This window comes from Mytilus californianus, unplaced genomic scaffold (genome assembly GCF_021869535.1).
Source record: "Mytilus californianus isolate M0D057914Y unplaced genomic scaffold, xbMytCali1.0.p SCAF_6, whole genome shotgun sequence".
NCBI lineage: Eukaryota > Metazoa > Mollusca > Bivalvia > Mytilida > Mytilidae > Mytilus > Mytilus californianus.
This window is the reverse complement of record NW_026262712.1, coordinates 4,741,664-4,763,737: the sequence shown is the minus strand read 5'-3', so window position 1 is coordinate 4,763,737 and position 22,074 is coordinate 4,741,664. Positions and strand designations below refer to the sequence as shown.

General features: G+C 31.4%; 2 protein-coding genes across 6 annotated transcripts in view; one reads left to right on the top strand and one right to left on the bottom strand.

Moving 5' to 3' along the window:
* LOC127706053 (uncharacterized) overlaps positions 1-18,716 on the top strand; it is a 29,024-nt gene extending 10,308 nt beyond the window's left edge. For all 3 annotated transcript variants that reach the window (XM_052210464.1, XM_052210465.1, XM_052210466.1), the window contains 13 exons: positions 130-360; positions 1,611-1,685; positions 2,184-2,288; positions 3,399-3,569; positions 3,910-3,993; positions 4,815-4,957; positions 7,682-7,727; positions 9,689-9,931; positions 10,647-10,721; positions 12,017-12,127; positions 14,196-14,387; positions 17,047-17,130; positions 18,308-18,716. In XM_052210464.1, the coding sequence (XP_052066424.1) occupies positions 130-360; positions 1,611-1,685; positions 2,184-2,288; positions 3,399-3,569; positions 3,910-3,993; positions 4,815-4,957; positions 7,682-7,727; positions 9,689-9,931; positions 10,647-10,721; positions 12,017-12,127; positions 14,196-14,387; positions 17,047-17,130; positions 18,308-18,580 (1,833 nt within the window). In that variant the 3' untranslated portion in view covers positions 18,581-18,716. The remainder of the gene's footprint in view (positions 1-129; positions 361-1,610; positions 1,686-2,183; positions 2,289-3,398; positions 3,570-3,909; positions 3,994-4,814; positions 4,958-7,681; positions 7,728-9,688; positions 9,932-10,646; positions 10,722-12,016; positions 12,128-14,195; positions 14,388-17,046; positions 17,131-18,307) is intronic.
* Positions 1-22,074, bottom strand: part of LOC127706052 (uncharacterized) — a 317,740-nt gene that overhangs the window by 135,189 nt on the left and 160,477 nt on the right. The gene's annotated exons all lie outside the window — the stretch shown is intronic.

The window sequence follows — 22,074 nt, the reverse complement described above, 5'->3', positions numbered from 1 at the left end:
ATTGTGAACTGAAATTGCAAATAGAAAGATTTAACGGGATACTTTTTTTGTTGATTTCGTTACAAACGTTTTGTAATTATAATCAATAATAAACATTAATTGTATTATGACAATGTGTTCTTTTCACAGCTATCTGGTGTTGTAATGTTAATTTTGGGAATATACATTGTTCAGAATGATTTTATAACTAACAGCAAACTGAAAAATATCTTCTACAAATTGCAATTTTACAATTATTATTTCTATGATATAAAAATTGGTCTGACGGCTACCTGCATTGTCATAGGAACGTGTTCAATCTTGATTGGGGTCACTGGAATCGTTTCATCATGGAAAAAGTCGAGGAAATGGTTATGTGCTGTAAGTTTATTGTCTGTATAGCATATAATTAACACTGTCTTGCTCGTTTTCTTATGTATGTCTATATAAAATTAAAACATATCATTAACCTGTGGACAAAGAGGTTTGAAATTGATTCGTTTTCATGAAACAAAATTCATCAAAATTACTAGGCTTATAATGTAATACAACATACGTACATTGTATATGTTGTGTCGACTATTATATTATTTGTTTGTGCGTTTCTCTTTGATGAGTGTTCTTGCGTGTGCTGTATTTCTGTCACGTAGTGTTGTCATTTTAGCGATATTTTTTTAACATTGCCATAACAGAGGGAGGTTTGCCTATCCAGAAAACCAGATTCAACCCACCATTTTTTCTTAAAATGTCCTGTACTAAGTCAGGAATATGACAGTTGTTATCAAAAAGTTCGTTTCTATGTATGATGGCGTTTGTTTTTATTGCACTTCAGTTGTCCTCTTATAGTTGATGTGTTTCCCTCGGTTATAGTTTGTAACCCAGATTTGTTTTCTCTCAATCGATTAATGACTTTTGAACACCGGTATACTATTGTTGCCTTTATTTATCCACACACAACTCATTAGTGGCGCTTGCATCATAACAAAATGGAGGCCAAATCAATAAGAACATTTCGAAAAACATTGAAAAATGTTAATATCTAAAACGCGTTTGTTGTATTCAAATTATTTTTGTATTTGGTATTTAACATTGGTATGCATATTAAATTATCTTACATGGATGGATCGTTGTGTCTATACATGCTATAGTCCTTTTGTAAGTTGATTTTGTTTTGTGTATCAATCTGATGAGCCAAGTCCTATTGAACTGATTCTTATAGTTTGTAATTTTCTGCGTGTTACACCACTCTCCTAGGTTAGGGAAGAATTGAGTTTCGCTAATATGTTTAACCCCCGCCATATTATGCATGTGCCTGTCCCAAAATCAAGAGCCTGTTTTACAGTTGTTGTCGTTTGTTGCTGTATATGATATCTGTTTGTCCTTTATATTTTATTGCATGAATGCGGTCGTTGATTTTCTTGTTCGGATTGTCATATCAGGACCCTTTCTAGCTTGCGCTGTTGAATACGTTTTGCTTATTGTTGAAGATTCTGAGGTGACTTATAGTTGCTAACATAATTTTTGTCTTTGTGGTGGATAGTTGTTTCCTTTGAAATCATGCCACATCTTCTTATTTACATTATATTTACCAAATACTATGTTGGTCTTTTTTATTTTATTTTTTTTTTCAGAATGTTGTCATGTCAGCAGTATTGCAAGTTGTTCGAGTTTTGACATTCGTTTTAGGACTGGTTATATTTTTAAAAGTGAGAATATTTCCAGATCATTTTAGTTTAAGCGTTCAATTATAATTATCAATATTGTTAATGTTAGATATTGATGGCTTCGAAATACGAAAAATAGGTGTCGAAAATTAATTTTAAATTACTTTTTAGTATGTGAGGTTTTCAATCAAAAAAAGACGTCTGAATGATTCGCATTAACTCAAAATGGAGCGGGCTCCACATATGCAATAGGATAAGTGGCCCCTGCTATGAATGGATGACCATACAGATGATGACTCTCTTAAAAATGTAACGAAAGGAAATAAGACAAAAATGTTCAGAGCAGACGACTATTGAACGGTATTTCGGTACTACAATATAGCGATTACACCAATTTTTTTACACTTGTTTTCGGAAACCATCGGTTAGTAACGTATACAGTTATTCTCAATCAACAATTTTTACAATATGATTTGCTTCCTCAGTATTTTGATATTAAGTATGTCGTAGTGTTTAAAGGTATTTTTCTTTAAATCGTAGATATTGAGTAGCTTGGAGTATGAGCTGTCCATCCAGCAAGCTGGATACTATTACTCACTCAGCGTAAACGAAATAACAGAAGCATGGAATACGATGTTGCTAACAGTAAGTGTTTAATACCCATACTACAAATAATAAAAGTCAAGTACGTCATAATTATATGAAACCTTTTCTTTCATCTTTTTATTGGGAAAGTAGAAACATTTTATTATCATTTGTTTACCAGTATTTGAGAATTTCTCTGTATGTACGCATCACTTTCTTTTGAATGAATTGGTTTATCAAGATTTAAAGCTGGCTTTGATAAAATTCGATAGTCGGTTGATTTCAGTTCTTACACTAGATGCATATCAATTTAGTTGCAAATGGCGGTATGAGTAGTCAATGGATACCAAGCGGAAATTATTCATTAGTCGGAGTTAGAAAACAAACAAAGAATGAATCAAAAGAAACACCAAAAAGAGAAACTTTTACAGTAGTTTGATAATATCATACAAAAGACAACAGATAAAAGGCTGTGCAACATAAAAGTCACACAATACGTAAAGATCGCAAGTAGATATCGGAATAAAAGAGATGCAGAAGAAACCAAAGGTATAAAGTCGAAAACGAACTGATAACGCAAAGCAAAAAACTAAAAATGACAAAAAGATAAACAACAGCTCACAACACACCATAAAAACTAAAAACTGAGCAACACGAACCTCACCAAAAACCAGGGATGATCTCAGTTGCTCCAGAAGAGTACGCAGATCCTGATCCACACGGGGCACCCATCGTGTTGTTCGTGTAAGTACAAACCCGGTTATAAGTCTAGTTTAGTGGGTCTTAAAAAATTCATACGTGTTCCACGTAGTAATTATTATCTATAGGAGTATTTGTTAACTTATGCAGAACTACGAAATCAAGTATCCCTAAATACAATTTTTTGCCGATCCACGAAAAATTGATGCATACAAAAAAAATAAATGAAATCGTAGATAATAGCTAAACGTTAAGTTAAAAGCTGTGTATTGCTTCTTTTCATTTTTGTAGAAGTCTGTATTATCAGAACGAGAAGATGTGTACAGTTGGTTTCCGTCAGAATGTTTATTGTTTTTTTTTCAAAACAAACCACTAATCGAATATGTCGAATTTACATTTAAGCATATTGATAATGTCAGTTTTCACTGGCTCTTTGTTTGATTTAGAATGTTTTTTTGTAAATATTTCCAGTTGGAGTGTTGTGGTGTCAGAAGCTATGCAGACACATACGGAAACAGTTATGGAACACCTTTCTGTTGCAAAAATGCGAACGAACACATTCTTCATCCTGGAGGATTATATTCGAGTATAGATTACAACAATTTTGCGTACATTGGTGGATGTACCGGTTTTAAGACAACTGTATGTATTCGCACAATGTACTTAATACATTGTAGGTTTCAGTTCTTTTTATCTTGGATTAAATCAATATTTTTTAGCTCAAATCTGCATTGGATTTCATATGGCTTTTGTAAAGACTGAATTATGAAATATAAAAAGAGAGAAGATCAATTCAAGACAAAGAACATGATAAAATGATAATACCAGCTAAATATGATTTAGATGGAAACCGGGGGGAAATGTTCGTGAGGAGTCTTGTTAATTTGTAACAAAAATCGTTATGTATAAAGATTATGTCGTTAATCAAGGTAATACAAAAAAAAACATAGACGCGATGACTTATTTTTTTTTCTTCTTACAGACTTGCAGTTTTGTCATTGAATATCGTATAAAAGTATTTATGATAATATTTCTGACAACAGTCATGACGCAGATAGTACTTGAGGTATGAGAAACAACATTTGTTTCAGTGTAAAAATGTATTATTCATTCAGAAATTGTATTTTCAAATTATTAATGAAGAATAACGGGAAAAAAAAAATATCTTAAGTATAACAAAACTGTTATAACATCGACGATTTGTGCTTTTTTAGTTTTCTTGGTATACTTTATATCTTTTCATAATAATTCATATATCAATTACAAAAGTAAGGCGACTGTAGCTTACTGACTTTTAAATATCGCATAATCGATTAAAGAGAGACAATCACCGTTACAAACAAAGCGCGAGACAGTTGTGTGGACTCCATTAGGAGCACTAATGTGTACTTCTAGAGCATAAGTATTTCTCCTTGATTGCATGTGGCAAAGGCCATGCGAATCCGCAGTCATTAAAAAATCTCGATCGTGAAAAGGACAAAATTGGTACAATTACAGATCAGACAGCAATACCATCGAAAGATTGTGGTAGGAACAGCTTTTAACACCCCTAGTATACCATAATTGCAACTTATGTTTCATACTGTTGATACTGAGCTACTAGTGTTTGGTGTTGTTTCATATTGTAATGTCGGAAAAGCTATTGCACACTACTAACAAGGCTGCTAGCGAATTGTATGAATTTACCGCAGTCAATTCAAGGTTTTTATTAAAAGAAAATCACGAAATGTGATACGGTTATATGAAATGTATGAAGTGTTATTATTATATTCTGAATAATATAAAAGCATTCACAATAATCTTCTGATTGTTTTTCATAAGAGTAATTCTCTTTTGAGTATAAATTTGTAGTAGTCTGTACTATCCTTTCACTCTATATATTTTCAGTGTTTAGGGTTTGCTTATGTTAACAAGGAATTTCAGAAATTTCTACCTTCAGTTAAAGCATCAGAGAACAGGGTAACTGATAACAACATATTCAAGGTCATTTTCTGCAGCTCAGGATCAGCTATTAAGAATAACTGGAAAAGGTAAAATATAACTTATCAAAAGGACATTATATCATACCATACCAGCTACCAGCACCTAACCGTTCATGGAAATCATACGTACAACCAAAGACGAACAACACATGGTCCATATAAGTTGACCTTTGCCTGGTAACGCAAATAAACTTGTTTTACGTGATAGAATATCCCCACCAACTCCCTCATCCAGGGACTACCTCTATTGTATGTCGTAAAATATAGAACGGCAACTAACTTGACCGTGGAAATAAAAGGCGGTATATACTTCGGAAAGAATGTTAACACGTGTTGCCCCTTGAATTAAAAAAAAAAAACAACAATAGAGTATATCATATGATATGTTTTTTATACCAAACCCGAATCAATTCAAAACATTAATACAAGCTAGCTATAAAACTAGGTTCAATGCACCATTTGCTACATAAGGACCAAGTCAGGAATATGACAGTTGCTTTCCATTCGTCTTGTGTTTTTGAGTTTTTGATAAGGGACTTTCCGTTTTTAATTTTCCTTGGAGTTCGGTATTTTTGTTGTTTTACTTTTTCAATCTAAAAAAGTCGAAGGATCATATTCGTTGATAGTTGATACCGAGTGTGAAATTAAAAAAAAAATAAATAACATTTTATATATAACTCAAGTTGATGTTTTTTTTCACGTTTTGTTTTTCTTTGTTGAAATAGATATAGTCATTAATATTATAACCCAATGTTGACCGATGTACTCTTATTTTTGACATTTTTACCTATTATATTTGTTTGTGTAGTTCACAAATTGATGTCAATTTAATGGAATTCTGTGTGGCTGTCATACAAGTGATAGGCTTTATTAGCTATAAAACCAGGTTTATTCCACCAGCTTCTACAAAGGAAATGCCTGTACGAAGTTTTCCATTCGTTTGACGTGTTTGAGCTTTTGATTTTGTTATTTCATAAAGGATTTTCCGTTTTGAATTTTCCTTGGAGTTCGGTATTTTTACTATTTTACTTTTTGTTTCTAAAAGATATCAATATGCATTTAAAGGATCGTACACATGCGACGACATAACGACATAATGAAAACAATGTAGTGCAATTATTCATGGTGTTGTTCCTTTAAATAATTTTGAAAATTGTGAAAAGCTTTACTTATAAGACTAATACATATATACTGCACACAAAAAAGACTTTGTAAAATACATTTTGTAGCAAAAATTCTTTTAGGGGTAAAACCTAGACACAAATACTAATATTGGCAAATGGATTTCGAAACGAGGTTACTCAGAGTACTTGCAGTTTTGTACAAAATTATAAAAGGTTGATGTCTTAATCGTGGTAATGCAAGTTTGCAAGAAACTATAAATGGTAATATCCGTCAGACTAATATCTAAGGAGCATCTGCTTTATACCATTCATAGTTTTATACTTTTAATTTTTGAATTCATTGGGCCAAAATATTGGTCTGATTATATCTTCTCCTGTGTTATCAAAGTAACAGATATCAGTTGACATGATTGGCTAATAAGAATTAGCTTTAAAGGTAATCCGGACATGACCGCTTTTTCACATCTATTCAGATCTTACACGATTTCAAGGGGCTACACATTGACTTACAACTCAAATTGGAAATAAATAACAACATTAATTCAGCTCATAACATTAAACACAAAAAACTTGTATAGCAACTTGCAACCAAGCACAACCAATGGACAACAGGTTCCGAGTTTAGCTGCATACAGATGTTTGAAACAAATCTCCCCATCCATTAAACGATGGTGTAACAATATACTGTTATAATCATTTATTATCTCAGCAACACACACACACATATTACAACATCACAAAATGCAAAAAGTACCAATCTTATCTAAGAGTATTCGATGAACTGAAGGCTAGTTTCATATTGAGTTTGAACTGATCATGCTGATCATTACCAAGTTTTCATATATCTGTCTATAAAAGACGTTTTTGAAGAAAAGTTTCGTGTATCGCAATAAATTAATGTATACTGTGTACAACTTGATAAAAGAAAACAAGTGTTAAACTTTGATATTAAATCAGTTAAAACAAAATCATGTATATTGTAAAAAATATAACACCACTTACCAAAATAGTGAGATCACAGAAAAGAATAAAATAAGAGCCTTTATTTTGCCACTGAAAATGAATAAAAAAGTGAACTAATTCAAACCTTTCATATCTGTTAATTGTATTGATAAATAATCAGGAAAATATTATCTTGACACTTAAACACATTCACATCTTCGTAAACAAATGTTGGTAGCATCTTATCGAATTGTGTTAAGCAGTTGCTCATATCTAAATATGAATGATAGATTTCAAAAAAAGGATAGTATGGGAGTTTTTCAATGGAATTAAGACGTTGAAAGCTTCGATAACAGTATGCAAGACACAATTCGAATATATGAATACCGATGTTCATTATACTAATTCAAAAGCCTGGTGGTAGGGTTAACATACGTCCTCCATTAAAACCGCATGAAATATTTATCGTCAGTAGTAATCGAAATAAAAATATTTGCATATTAAAAGTTAGAGCATTAATTTCATGCCAATGAAGATGTTTAAACCATCAAGGAAATCTACTGCATTTGGAAATCAGCAAATGTTTTAACTGATTTAACAACTATTTATATAGTTAGTATTTTTGATACAAGAAAAAACACAACACAAAGTCTATTTTTTTTTTTTTTTTTCTATACAAACCTCCATGATTTTATTTCCTTTTCAGATCAAAGAGTAGTCGTGTGGTATTTATTTCTGTTTTAGTCTGTTTTGTAAGTAAGCCAGATACAAAAGTTATGACAAATTATTACATAAGTAAATTTCCATTAGCACCAATAATACAAAGCGCGCAAAGATAAACCAGAAATCGTGAAAACAAAGACAACAAAGAAAGCACATGTTTTGTACCCGTCATCACCATACACTCAATATGAATAATTGATGATTGATGAATGAATGTTTATCGCCACTTTCATGATAATTGGCTATATCGTAACGGTAAATTTTTATTGGCAGAGAAAGCCGGAGGACCCTGAGAGAACCATATAACTTCGGCAGGAAAACTTACATTCCAAGTCAACAGAAATTAGAGTCGAACGTACCTGTTACGTGTGTAGATTCTAACTTACAGCCTCTATGTAGACTGGGTAGTAGATGAACTTCTCAGACCACTCGGCCAACGCGGCTCCTTTAAATACAGAATTACAAAATATAAACAAGAACGCACATCGTACTAATCAGGTTTATTATTGACAATTTCAGAAACACATTTCTCTAACAAGAATTTCAATTGACAAGCAAAGTCAATTATATTGAAACACTATTTTCTTCATGATATTTTACAATGTTAAAATTTATTTCTTCATAATATTTTACAATATTAAAATCTATTTCTTCATGAGATTTTACAAAGTTGCAATGTATTTCCTTATGATATTTTTACAATATTTAAAAATTTGAAAGTGTTTCTGATGAAAATAAATCCAGAACAATTCTTGCTAGAATAACACCCGATTGAGAAAGTGTATATGCATTTCTTCAAGATATTTTTAGAGTCTTACAAAACCTTTATCTGATGTCTGATGCTCGTTTACGGGACGTATTAAAGCATATCGTTGTCCGTCTACCCATCCTTCTGTCCGTCCGTCTGTCGTCAACATGTCGGACAATAACTAAAAAACGCTTTGACCATTTTTCATGAAACTTTGGTGAATTTTTATATCTATTGACGTAAGCTCCCTTTCGATTTTTATAAAGTTTAAATTTAACGTTTCTGAGTTATGGGATTATATTCATAAAATGAGGGGGGGTTTACACTTTTCGGATATTAACTCAAAAATGCATTTAGCAGTTTTCATAAAACTTTGATGACTGATTTTTATCTATTAAAATAAACTCTCTTTATTTTTTATTTAATAAATTTCTGATATGACATTGCGGAGTAATACAACTTTATTCGTTGAAAAAGCGACGGGCGTATCATGCGCTCATGGCGCAGCTCTCTATTGTATTCCTGTCATTCAATTTTGCGTGTGTGCTTTGTCTATGAAGTGTATGCCATTTTGTTTTTCTTTGTTGGCTTAGTTGTTTGTTTTTATAATAATTAAAATTATAGCACACTGTTGATTGCAGTACCCAAATTTTGACATGTTTACCTATTATGTCTGTTTGTTTTGCTTACACATTATGGACAATATAATGGAATTTTATTCGACTGTCATACAAGTGAGAGGTTTAGCTACCTATAGACCCAGTTCAATCCTTCATTTTCTATAAGGAAATGCCTGTACCAAGTCAGGAATATGAGAGTTATTTTCCATTCGTTTGATGTTTTTGAGCTTTTGACTCTTGCCATTTGACTATGTTTGATAAGGCATTTTCCGTTTCAATTTTCCGTGGAGTTCGGTATTTTTGTTATTTTACTTTTTACTTTACTCGATGTAGGTGTCGATTTTGCAAATCCCGACACTTTTTGGTGATGATTTTAAATTGGAAAATACAACCACTTGAAATGTCTTAAATTCCGAAAATGTAAGTAACGGACATTTGGATAAATTTTGAATCGATTGTCGTTGTGTTGCTGTCTTATTGAGGAACTCAAGATAATTCATTTTATTCATACGTGATGCTTTGCTTTAGGGATTAGGCGATACATATACGGTTGGTTCATACACTTGTAGTTCTTTCTCTTTCATGTATAAGCTTATATAACAATATTTAGTCTATTTTACAGGTTAGCAGCTTATTGATGCTGATACTGATAGTATGCCTTCGATACGATGCTGTGTTCGGTAACAAAGACATAAATGATCATCTTTTTGAAGATGTTTATTTTGAGAATGTGTCTTTAAAGGACATTTTGTATTACTTTATTATAATAACCACAACGTATTCAGTCGCTTTGGGGTGTATGTCCTCCTTTGGACTGGCAGTTATATTGACAGCGAATAAACGACGTTTTAAGCTTTTGATATCGGTAAGATCATTGTGTGATATAATGAAAACAAACACATACATACAACTAAAAGTATCAGTTCAACGAATGCATTTTATTGATACATACGATGACAAGTTGCAGGAAAGGGCTGCTGACGCTGATCTAAAACACTGAACATGTGTAACAGTATATCAACCTTTAAAAGAACTGCATTAATTCATAATTTATACACCAATATACATATTGTACTGTGTTACAAATTCTACAAATATTCAAAACTAAACGTTTCATCAAAAGCAATATTACATAAAGCTGCCTTACACAATACGATATTCTTGTCTAGATAGGCATATAATGACCTACAATATGCATCAAATGGTTCACAAGACAAACGTATACGTTTCAGATAATTTAAAGGTACGAATGCAACGTTATTTTCAAGTGGAATAGATCAAATCGAATAAATTATATAAACGGAAATGGGGTTTACGTCATTGATAATTCACACCTTAACCAAACAACATCTATAATTCAATATAGAGTCTACAACAATGCATAAACATCGCCGAATACTGTATTGTCCAGAGGTATACAAGCATTATAAATTTTACAAAGAGAATGTGTACTATGATACAACACCGTTTATAACGTTCATTTTTTTACAACATTTTAGGATATATTTTTAGCATCAATTCTGATAAACTTTTTTCTTCACAAAAAAATTAAGTAATGGTATGTATAATTTACTTTTCAGTTTGAAGTATCCCTAATACTTCTAGCCTTATGCAGTATTGTCATCTTAGTCGTCAGTGGACTTTGGACATCATGGGTAATGATAAGATTTTGTAATTTAATCTAAATGCTGATGTGGTTTGCACTTTACATTCTCAGTTGTTATTTCAAAACGTTGTTAAAAACACTGAGGTTCAATTGCCCTCAAGCAAAGTTGACTGTAGAAAGAGTACGCTTTTCACATAAGGCTCATTTCCGTATATACAGTTCTTCATAAATTCAACATTTTCAGATGTCTTTCGATTTTTTTAGTTTGAGTGTTTCTGATGGAAGTAAATCCAGAAGAATTCTTGCCAGACTAACACTCGATCGAGAAAGTATATAGATATAAGAAGATGTGGTACGAGTGCCAATGAGACAATTCTCCATCCAAGTCACAATTTATAAAAGTAAACCATTATAGGTCAAAGTATACACTTACTTCAGAAGCACTAAATTTATAAAGTATTATTTTCATTTAGTCGATTAATACCGCTGCTGATCGATTGTGAGTCCTGAATGGTATCATCATCTAAGTGGTCGATTTTAGATACTGACTACTAATATGCTATTTTTCTTAAATTCTCCGTTTAATGATTGAGAAAATATCTATAGATTTTGATAGAAACTCCATTATGCAAAGTTGACCTTAGATTGATTTGGTTAATATTTTATGTTTTGGTCATAGCGATTTACGTATTAAAGCGCTGAAGTAAACTTTGAAATTGGCATTTATTTTCGTTTAAATGCATTAAAGGTTTTTGGACCAATCAAGTGTATATATTGTAGTTTCTGATAAAAGTAAACCTAGAAAAGTTCCTTCAAGCACAACACTCGATTGAGAAAATATCCATCAACCTAAGACGCACTATATTTATAAAATGTTATTTTCATTTGATAGCACTTGATGAATACTTAGTGTAATTTTTGTATTTTTATCTCATAATTTTGCAATATATTTACGAAATATACAAAATGTGCTTTGGTCAACATTTTCGTAGTTTTTTTCGGGGTGTTAACGTGTTCACCAAAGCACATTTTGTATTGTTAAAATGTGTGCATGATCAACACTTTTACATCCAAATGAATTTCGAATAGAAGCATGCATTTATTATAATTACATTTTTAGGCTAATAAGACCATGAAACAATTGTTGTATCGAGTTTTTATTTTATTTATCTGACTGTGCACTTTTTTGTAGAAGCACTTGTCATCACCAATGTTACATTTCATTTTGATATAAAGATTGTTTTTTTTTTAATGACGCCCGATTATTGTTAACCAATCAAACTAACGAATTCTCGTGAAACATACATGTCATGTAATTATTAACAAATGTTCTTTCTGTTTTAGATAATGTCATCAGCATCAGAAAAACTATCTAATGACATGGCATACTATTACAAATCAGATACTTCTTGGGATCATGGTAAATCTCTGGCGTGGAACACACTTTATGTTAAGGTATGTACTAGAATTAACAGTTCCAGTCGTACTAGACAAGATGCTTATTTTGACAATTGATGTCTATTGACTGATGTCAAGATCAAAATATTTGTATATCAAAGCCCAATGCAGTCATTGGAGAGCTGAAGGAACAAAAAAGGTCTTACTTTTTTCCAATCCATATCAATATTATCTAAGTACTAAATACTGGGTTGGTGATACCTTTTGTGTCTTATATTTAACCCGCACAAATTAACATTATCTGCACTAGGTTTACTGCATCAAGTACGCATTTAGAATCATTTCATATAATAGAAAAGAAAAGTAACTTATTTATAAGATATACAAGCATTACCTAGTGCTAAATTATTTAAAATATTGCATGTTACGCTACAAACTGCTCAGAGTCTGAAAAAGAACATATTATGTGCAGTTTGCATGCATCTGGAATAAAATAAAAGAGAAACAAAAGTAGAGCATACTAAATCCTCTAAAATTCAAATCTCTTGTCATAAGATAAGACCCCTTGCTGAATATTAATAAGTTAATAAACTGTTGTTTTCTTTACAATTGAATAAAGAATAAAATAATAATAAACATATATAAGTATCCTAATGCCTCTACCTACAAAACTGAATTGACAACGACGTATAGTGAAGTTATAGTTATTTTTTTCATTTTTGTTGTCGATGATTCATTAGTGATACCTAAAAGTATACATCTCTGTCTTGGGTTTGCCGAGTGCTGTAATCATCATTCAAGCCTTTATCAAGCTTCAATTTTAACAATTTAATGTTCATAAAATTAAATTTCTTGTTTTTTCTTTCATTCTTGATTTAAGAATACAATTTTGTCATATTTGGCAGAAAGGCGGAAGATATCAACATTCTATTGAAACTCATAAGACAAAAGCAAACTGACACAACGCCATGGCAAAACGATAAAGGACCAAAAGACTAACACGAATCATATTTCATTTATAGTTAAAGCCTAACCATGAATTTATGAAAAAATGGCATCAGAAAGCTTGATTTGATATACAAGAATTTCACTTCAAGTCAATTATAATTTTTGTTAGTGAAATGTCTTTCTGATATTTTCAATAATAGACATGTTGAGTATTATATGTGTATTTTTATATAAAGATTTGCCTTCGGGTTTATATGATCCGTTCATCCTATTTTGAGTTAGACATGTTTATATTTTTTCGTTTGGGCTTGTATTATATTTGCCTTCGGGTTTATATGATCCGTCCATCCTATTTTGAGTTAGACATGTTTATATTTTTTCGTTTGGGCTTGTATTATATTTGCCTTCGGGTTTATATGATCCGTCCATCCTATGTTGACTCCTCAAAAATCAATTGTCTATTCTAAATTGAGGTAATTTTTATGGCTTTCCAAATACCGTTTCGATTCCTAACTTCACTGAAGAGACATTAATTGTCGAAATCAGGATATGGTGTACAAAAACCTTTCACCTTTTGTTTGCGGTATACCATCTTTTCCGCAAGTTTATTGTTTTATGTTTAATATTAAATTGATAATTAAGATCCATTTATTACATCGGTTATCCGTTTATTAAGCAATCGCTATTGGCAGTCAGCAGGGTTTAAGAACATTTGTTGTTAGACCTGTTAGTCAAATGCGTTTTGTTAAAATATACTTTTTCACTTTTATGGTCTTTTGGAAAATGTTGTTTGTGCTGTAGTTAGACCCCTCTAACAAGAAATTTGTTTTGCATGCACAAGTATAAAAATTGCGGTTTTTATCCAACGCAATCATAGGTCTGAACATTGATTTCAATTGAGACATGTTTGTATATAAATATATATACATATTTAGAATATAAGGATTGCGATTGTAATTGAAACAACTTTTGTAAGAACAATCCTGAAAATTCGTGTAAGTTGTGTGTTCCTAATACATTGTGTAATATGTAAAAATCAAGATTATGGTTTTTCGTCCAGTGAGCTTTGGCACAGTTTTTGATTAACAATACCCTTAAACCTTGTTATTGATTGGGTAAAACAATGTTAATTTTATTTGCAATTTTGTTTCTATCAGAGCTTAATATTATGTTCTAGAATAAATGTTGTGGAGTTGGAGCTGCTGGTTGGAGTTCCTTCCAGTCAACCACATGGTGGACTTCGCCTAACCAGAATGGCAAATCAATTCCAGATTACTGTTGTAAAAGCGAAACAAGAGTGTACCCATACGAATCAAAGAGTACCAACGCTTGTACAACTTTATTAACAAATACTTTGCACCACTCCGATGTAAGTGTGTTCAATGTTTATATGTAAGAATAAATAAAGGCAACAGTAGTATACCGCTATTCGAAATTCATCAATCGATTGAGAGAAAAACAAATCCGGGTTACAAACTAAAACTGAGAGAAACATCAAATATAAGCGGAGAGTAACGACACAACAGAAACTCAACAATAAAATGCAACACATACAGAATCGAACTATAATATAACAATGGCAATTTTCCTGACTTTATACAGGACATTTTTAGAAAAAATGGTGGGTTGAACCTGGTTTTGTGGCTAGCCACACCTTATAAGATAGCAATGCATTGAACAGGAATAAACAACTCATCATGAGTATCTGTATTTTTGTAGGGATATGGTGTTCAAACTTATATTGTTGGTGTATGGTAATTTGAACTTTATTCACGTGTCATTATTTTTCTGTTTGCTGAAGGGATAACCGTCCTTCTTGTCCTATTACTTTTAATTGACCGGAGTGTTCCTTCTAAATGTAACGATTAAACACGTTTTCATAATCATTTATTTTATAACATAATAAATATCAAAACAGATCCCTTAATTGAATAAAAATTGTAGCTTTCTTGTTTTGAATAGAATACTTCTTTTCGGAAACAATTTCATTTGGTTTTGCCAAGAGAATCGTACTTAGTGTCGTGACTAATATGATTCAGAAGATGTAGCTGTGAGCCAGGCCTGGGGGCCATTACATTGCAATGTAATGCATTACATTACAATTACAATTACAATTACATTTGGTCTCACATGTAATTCATTACATTACAATTACTTTGCCTGTGTAATGCATTACATTACACATTACTTTTTCAAACTAAAAACATTTCAAAAACAGATTTTTAAAAAAAAATGATAAATATTACCGGGGTATATGTACATATATATATACAGTGTTAGTGACATAGACTTCAAATACTGGTTAATTAACATGTCCATTGCAATTTATCTTTAATTTCTAGCACTTCTCTGTGTTTTCTCTGAAAAATAAATAAATTATCATATAAATTGTTTCTTACATTGATCTCTTAATCATTAAGACATCATCGAGGGATTTCAAAGGGATTTGATAAATGTGTCATTAAAGGATTATCTTGTTCATGTTGTTAAATGCTTAAGGGCTCTGTGAGGACAAACATAAGTTGAGAAGATTTTGTTGCAATAAAAACATTTTGATATTAATTAGGTGAATAACACAGAAAGGACCCAAACCACAGTTTGGTGTAAAAATATTGATTGACATATTCAATCTTTCATTGAAATACATGTAAGGTGTGTATAGAAATAGGAAAATTTCATCTTCATGTTTTTTCCATTCTTCATGGACCACCAAACACCAAAATATTCCCAATATCATTTTATACAAATATCAGAATCCAAGATCAAGACTTGATAATGTTCACCCCCCATCCAGTGTCAGGTGGTAAATCAAATTGGTCTAAAATATTATTTTAATGTAGTCCTTGCAAAATCTCATTCAACAATGACAAGAAAATGCAAATTAAGAATACAATTCTTACTAACAACAGCTCACTTCTTTCATTTGCTGGATTAAAGTTTTGTTAGTCTAGGGGATTTAGTTATGGATCCTTGAAAAAAGTTTTAAGGGCAAACTATCTATAATGATTTAATACAGTAATTAACTGTGACAATAATTTTATTCAATAGTTTCTTTTGCTTTTGTTAATATCTTATTTTTATTTTACTATATTCTTCAATTTTATGTGTTTTACCAATTTGTAATGAAAAGTAATGTACAGAAATGGAGGCATTACATTGATTTTTAACTAAAGTAATCATTACATTACATGTAATTGCAATGCAGAAAATACATCAAAAAAATGTAGTATTACAATGCATTACAATTACAAATTACCATTACCCCAGGCCTGCCGTGAACTACATGATTTTTTTGTTTTTATTCAAAAATTAAAGATTTTTAATTGAATTATGAACAAAGTTCCCAAATCTATGGTGTTATATTATAAAAAAAAAATAGAGCTGGAAATGATGAATCGATACTATGACACTGAACATCCGTCATTCGTATTTTAGTGATTAGTATTATATTAAAACAACATTGGCCATATGTTAGTTATCAAAGACAGTAAATAGTTAAGTGTTGCCACCAAATTGCTGTAAAATCTAACTGAACATTTTTAACATTTAAACCTAAATAAGTAAAACAGTCTTATTTAGATAAACTGTGGATTCATTATTTTTAGGTGGATACCAAAGTTCGTGGATTTGGTGGGTTATAGGTAAACCAGGAATTTGAATATTCAACGAATTTCCATTTCTTTTATAGGCTGACTTTGGCTAAACCATGAAATCAAATATCCACAAAAATGCAAGTTTTTCTCAATTTATGATATTAGTACCAAAGAACATAAATGAATCCACAGTAACTGTACGATAATTTTGTGAATTTAAAGTGCGAGACATGCGATCCCATTTGCATCATATTTTTTTGAAATACATATAACAGATAGTTGAATTATATTTTGCTTCAAGATTTCTCTTGGTCTGTTTTATACATTAATGTATGATATAAAAATCTATAAATACCTAAGAATCATACAGTTGTTCATCTTCGTGAGGTTTAGTTCTATGATTTATTTGTTATTAAACACTTTTTATTTGTTTAGGGTTGTGACACAGCCTTAAAAACCCGACTAAGCGCGTACATGATTGTATTCTTTGTGGCAATTTCAATTGTCATCATTATGCAGGTGAGTATAATGTCTGCTTAAATGCGTGTTTGTGTGTTTGCTTCTGGTATATAAAAATCTGATATTAACACTTATATGACACTTGTTTATAAATTACTAGTTCATAGATGAAGATCTGTAGAAGGGATCATGACAAGATATATTGCAAGATTTCAAAACTGAAATACAGCGACTATAGTTCCAGTCACTGTTTTACAAATGTGTTCGAAGAATACCATCAAATTCTTTGGCATATTTTATTCGAAAAAGAGAACAAGGGGGAATTGAATATGATGTCTTGTTTGTATGGTGACTCTAAAGTTATAAGTTTTTCAATGTCGGACAGACATCGAAACTGCAAAGTCTGTTGAATGAAATCAAACGAGGGGTATATGTCTCTGAAACAACTACAAACATAGCCAGATGTACTAACATGACTTTCAGCAAAAGACAAATTTCTAAACGATAAACCAAGCATACATTGAACAATTGAACAGATACAAAAAAAACTATCATCAACACAAAGTTCTTCAAGTCACACAAAAAAAAAAATATGACAAACGACAACCACTGTTGAAATTACCGATTTGGGACAGGCGTATTGATGAGTTGCCGAAACATTTTTTGTATGATTTTAATCATTCCCTTTTACTCACGATTTGTGGACAAACAAAACGTTGCATGCATGTGTTAGTCACATGAATTACAAAATAAGCGTCACTGGTTGGTTCGATAGAGTAAGCGTCTTCTGCTTAACAAAGCTGACGTGGTTTAATTGCTAATCATACAGATGGGAAAAACATCAACAAGAGAATAAAGAAGACCTTTGTGTCACTAAGCATGTTATGTATTTCTTCAGAGCATTTTTATATATGTAAATTACGTTTTTGCATGATCTTTTTGATCGGAAAGACAAAATACTGATAAAAATATCCCAAGGTCTTGAAGGAAATTATACTTTATGTTGAACCAGTTAAACAAAATTATATTAAAGTGTATCAAACAGACAGACGATGGCTAACAATTGTGAGAAATAAATAACCATATTCAGTTATCAAATGCATGTACGGCGTTTTGGTGATTAAGCAAGAATATTATTATGGTTGCCTCCATAATCAATATGTTTAGAATGGTTCAAATTAGCTTTGTTCAAAATTTCATGCTTTAAACACAAAGTGCACAAATGGTATTTTTTCAGCTTTTGGGCATTATTTCTACTATACTGGAATTAGTTCGAGAATACCGACTCATAGATGCATTACATGAAACAATAGGGAACCAGCTATTTGAAACTGTTCATCGTGAAACACGTCACTCTAAACAACGTAAAAATCTGAGTGATTTGGAAATGCGTAAGAACAGACTGGATTTTGCAATGCGTCGTATGACAAATCAATCTGACAGACTTAATCTTGTGACAGAAGACGACGATGTTCTAGATGTTGAAAGCGTTGCAGATGATGAAATGTAATCATAACGATATTGTTTGAGATTTTAATTTATTGATATTTGCTCTGTTTTAATAGTCTGACATTGTTTGAAAAATTGTAGCAGGAGTTATTTTTATCGAATCAAATTGTACTTCAATAAAGATTTAACTGGATGCATATTTTCTTATTTCTTTTCGTTTTGAAAGAATAATGTCTTTTATTACAGAACTAACATAAAACTATTCAGTTTATTGAATGAAATATTTAACTCTTCAATATTTAAATATGTAACAAAGATATGAAAAACAGTGATATAATATAAATACCGAACTCATAAGGCAATCCAAAACGGAAAGTTTTTTTATAGAATGGCAAAATCAATAGCTCAAACACATTAAACGAATTGAAAACAACTGTCATATTGCTGAATTGGTACATGCATTTTCGTATGTCGAAAATGGTGGATTAAACCTGGTTTTATAGCTAACTAAATCTCTCACTGGTATGACAGTCACATAAAATTCCATTATATTGACAACAATGTGTGAGCAAAACAAACAGATATACTAGGTAAAACTAGCATTGCTGTTCTTAAACCGTCAAAATCGTAATAGCTATATTTCGACGGACAACTTTATTTAGGTTTATTTATATATTTCGCACTTTAATGTTGCGTCCATTTTGCTGAACCTGTTTTCCATATTTTAGGAAGCCCGCCTCCATGTGTGCGATTTTCTCGCTACATTGAGGTGCCATTGGTAGCCTTGTGCTTTTTTTGTTTTTTAGGCTCCTTGGTCGGATTGCTTGTTCATTGACATATTCCCCGTTTCCATTCTAAATTCTATTATGTTTATGACTTTTACAACAATTAAAGAATAACTAAATCGAGAATTCAAATGATGAAAAAATTTAACTAACTACAATTTAAGTTTACTAGCACATTGGTGAACTATGCACCATCTGAACAACAAATTTCACCGACTACAACTTAGTTTACCTAGCACATTGTTGAAATAAGCACCAACTGAACAACAAATTAAACCAACTACAACTAAACTTACCTAATAGAAAAACAAAGGATAGCACATTTGTGAACCAACTAAACAACACATTTAACCTAAGTTCACAATGAATAAGTATTGTTTGATTGGGTGATACTGTCGATAATTTAAAGGCATATCAATTTTAAATTTAATCACCACAATACAGTCATTTTCTCCAACACAAACGTAATGTATAGCATTGCGTGAAAAAAACGATCATGGAAACTTGTATATCAACATATCTGACACCTTTGAAAACTGATATGCGGTTTGTCACACGCCAATCAAACCTGCAACTCATTTCACAAAAAATCTTTCCGGAAAAAATTGTCTTAAATTACAAATATTTAAAACAGTTATTGATAGGGACTGTTGATATTGATTAGTGGCTTCTTGTGGCACCTCTCCCTTTTTGTAGACCTTTCATTTCCTGTATAGGTAGTAAGCCAAACCAATGAAATACAACTTGGGATCATCATAAAATAAAAGGAAATAATGAGCTTTCCCTGTTTGTTAAAAAGTCAGTTTTGAAAAAAAAAAGATAATTGATCCGATACAAGTAAATTATGAGTTTTTTCTATGCATATAAAAACTCCAGTTTAAATATGTATTGCATACATGTACATAGTGACTATTTCATGTGCATTCCAACATACTTCTGATAAAGAATTTTACTCAAAAATATATTGTGATTTTTTTTCCTGTGACTTTTGTTCCTAGGGATTTTGTGACTTTTTTTCCAGTGGCTTTTTTTCCTGTGACTTTTTTTCCGTTTACCAGACAGACAGAAGAAGAAGTATACTTAACAAAAACATTATTGTATGTGTATAATTTCGTTATTGCAAATGGCGTAATTTGTTTTCAAGTTGATGTTTTTCTGAAATTGTTTAGCATTTCAGAGCGGTATAATACTTTTACTTTAATTAGTCATCCCTTATTTTTATTAACTTTGTATTTACATTTTATCATATATCAAATGTATTCGTTCAATGTATGTTCATTTGTGTTACTACGTCTTTTGATTGAGTTAAGCCATTCCAATTGATATTTTATAGTGTGTCTTTCTATGTTGTGATGTTACACTATTGTTTCAGATAAGGGTGAATGTTTGGTACCATTAAAACGTTTAAACCCGCTGCAATTGATTGCACCTGTCCTTAGTCAGGAATCTGATGTTCAGTTGATTTCGTTTGTTGATTTGGTTCATAAGTGTTTCTCGTTTCTCGTTTTTTATATAGATTAGACCGTTTATTTTCCCGTTTGAATGGTTTTACACTTGTAATGTTTTCGGGCCCTTCGTAGCTTGCTGTTCGGTACCGTATCTTGACCTATAATGGTTTTCTTTCATTAATTCTGACTTGGATGGCGAATTGTCTGATTAACACTCATATCACATCTTCCTATATCTATTTGTTCCATGGATGATTGTTTTTCGTTGTACATGTACATTACAATTGTGTGCTTGCTTCGAGCCAGCTTTTTTTTTATTTTCAACATACTGTGAATTCATTATTATTCGTGGGATACCAATTTTCGTGGGTTTCTTGGGTACAGGTAAACCACAAATTCAAATGATCAACGAATGACAAATTTTATAGAGGCTCGTATAGGGACTTTAACAAAACCACGAAATCAAATATCTACGAAAATTCAGGTTTTCCTCATTCCACGAAAATTGGTACCCACGAAAATAAATGAATCCACAGTATTCATAACTAATCTTAATATGTTCATGCAGTTTAAATTACGTTTTATTGTGACTATACAGATATTTCAAACATTTATATCTAGATCAACAAGTGAGTTTTATTCCACATTATACATACGCGCATTTAAACCCGCACACACAAGAAAATTATATCCCACAGCATTGTAATTGTTACAAGAGGATGCAAATTCTTCAAATCTACATTGTTTACGGTATATAATTCAGATAATGCATATTGTAAGAATTTTGTTGTCGCATAAACACCTTTAGGATGTCAGGATTGCATTAAGGAAGACCGCCCGTAAGTTATACGACAACAAAATCCTTGAATTATATATATTAATGAGACCAAATGAAACATATTTTTTTATGCAAAAAATGATCAGCTGATCAAGCTATTGTTTTTTTCATGAAATGTTCAATATCAGCTCAGAGCGAATCATACACTATATTCAGCGTTCAATAAACATTGTAACTTTTCTTCAACTTTCACCAAATGTTGTCAACACACCAGTACTAAACAAGTTCATCAAAGATTATGGAAGTTGTTTTTCACGTTTGATTGTGTCCATTTTTAGTGACTTCCTCGTTTAAAATTCTTTTTTCTACTTTTTTTCAAACACAACTTATATCGGCAATAATAATATCTGCTAAACTAAAAAAAAAACAGACGGCTAATCTCTGAAATCCAAATCAATCATTACGTTGTATGTCTCACAATATGTGTTTTCATATGTTATCTTCTAGGGGACATGGTATGTGTTCTTTAAACACAAAACAACGT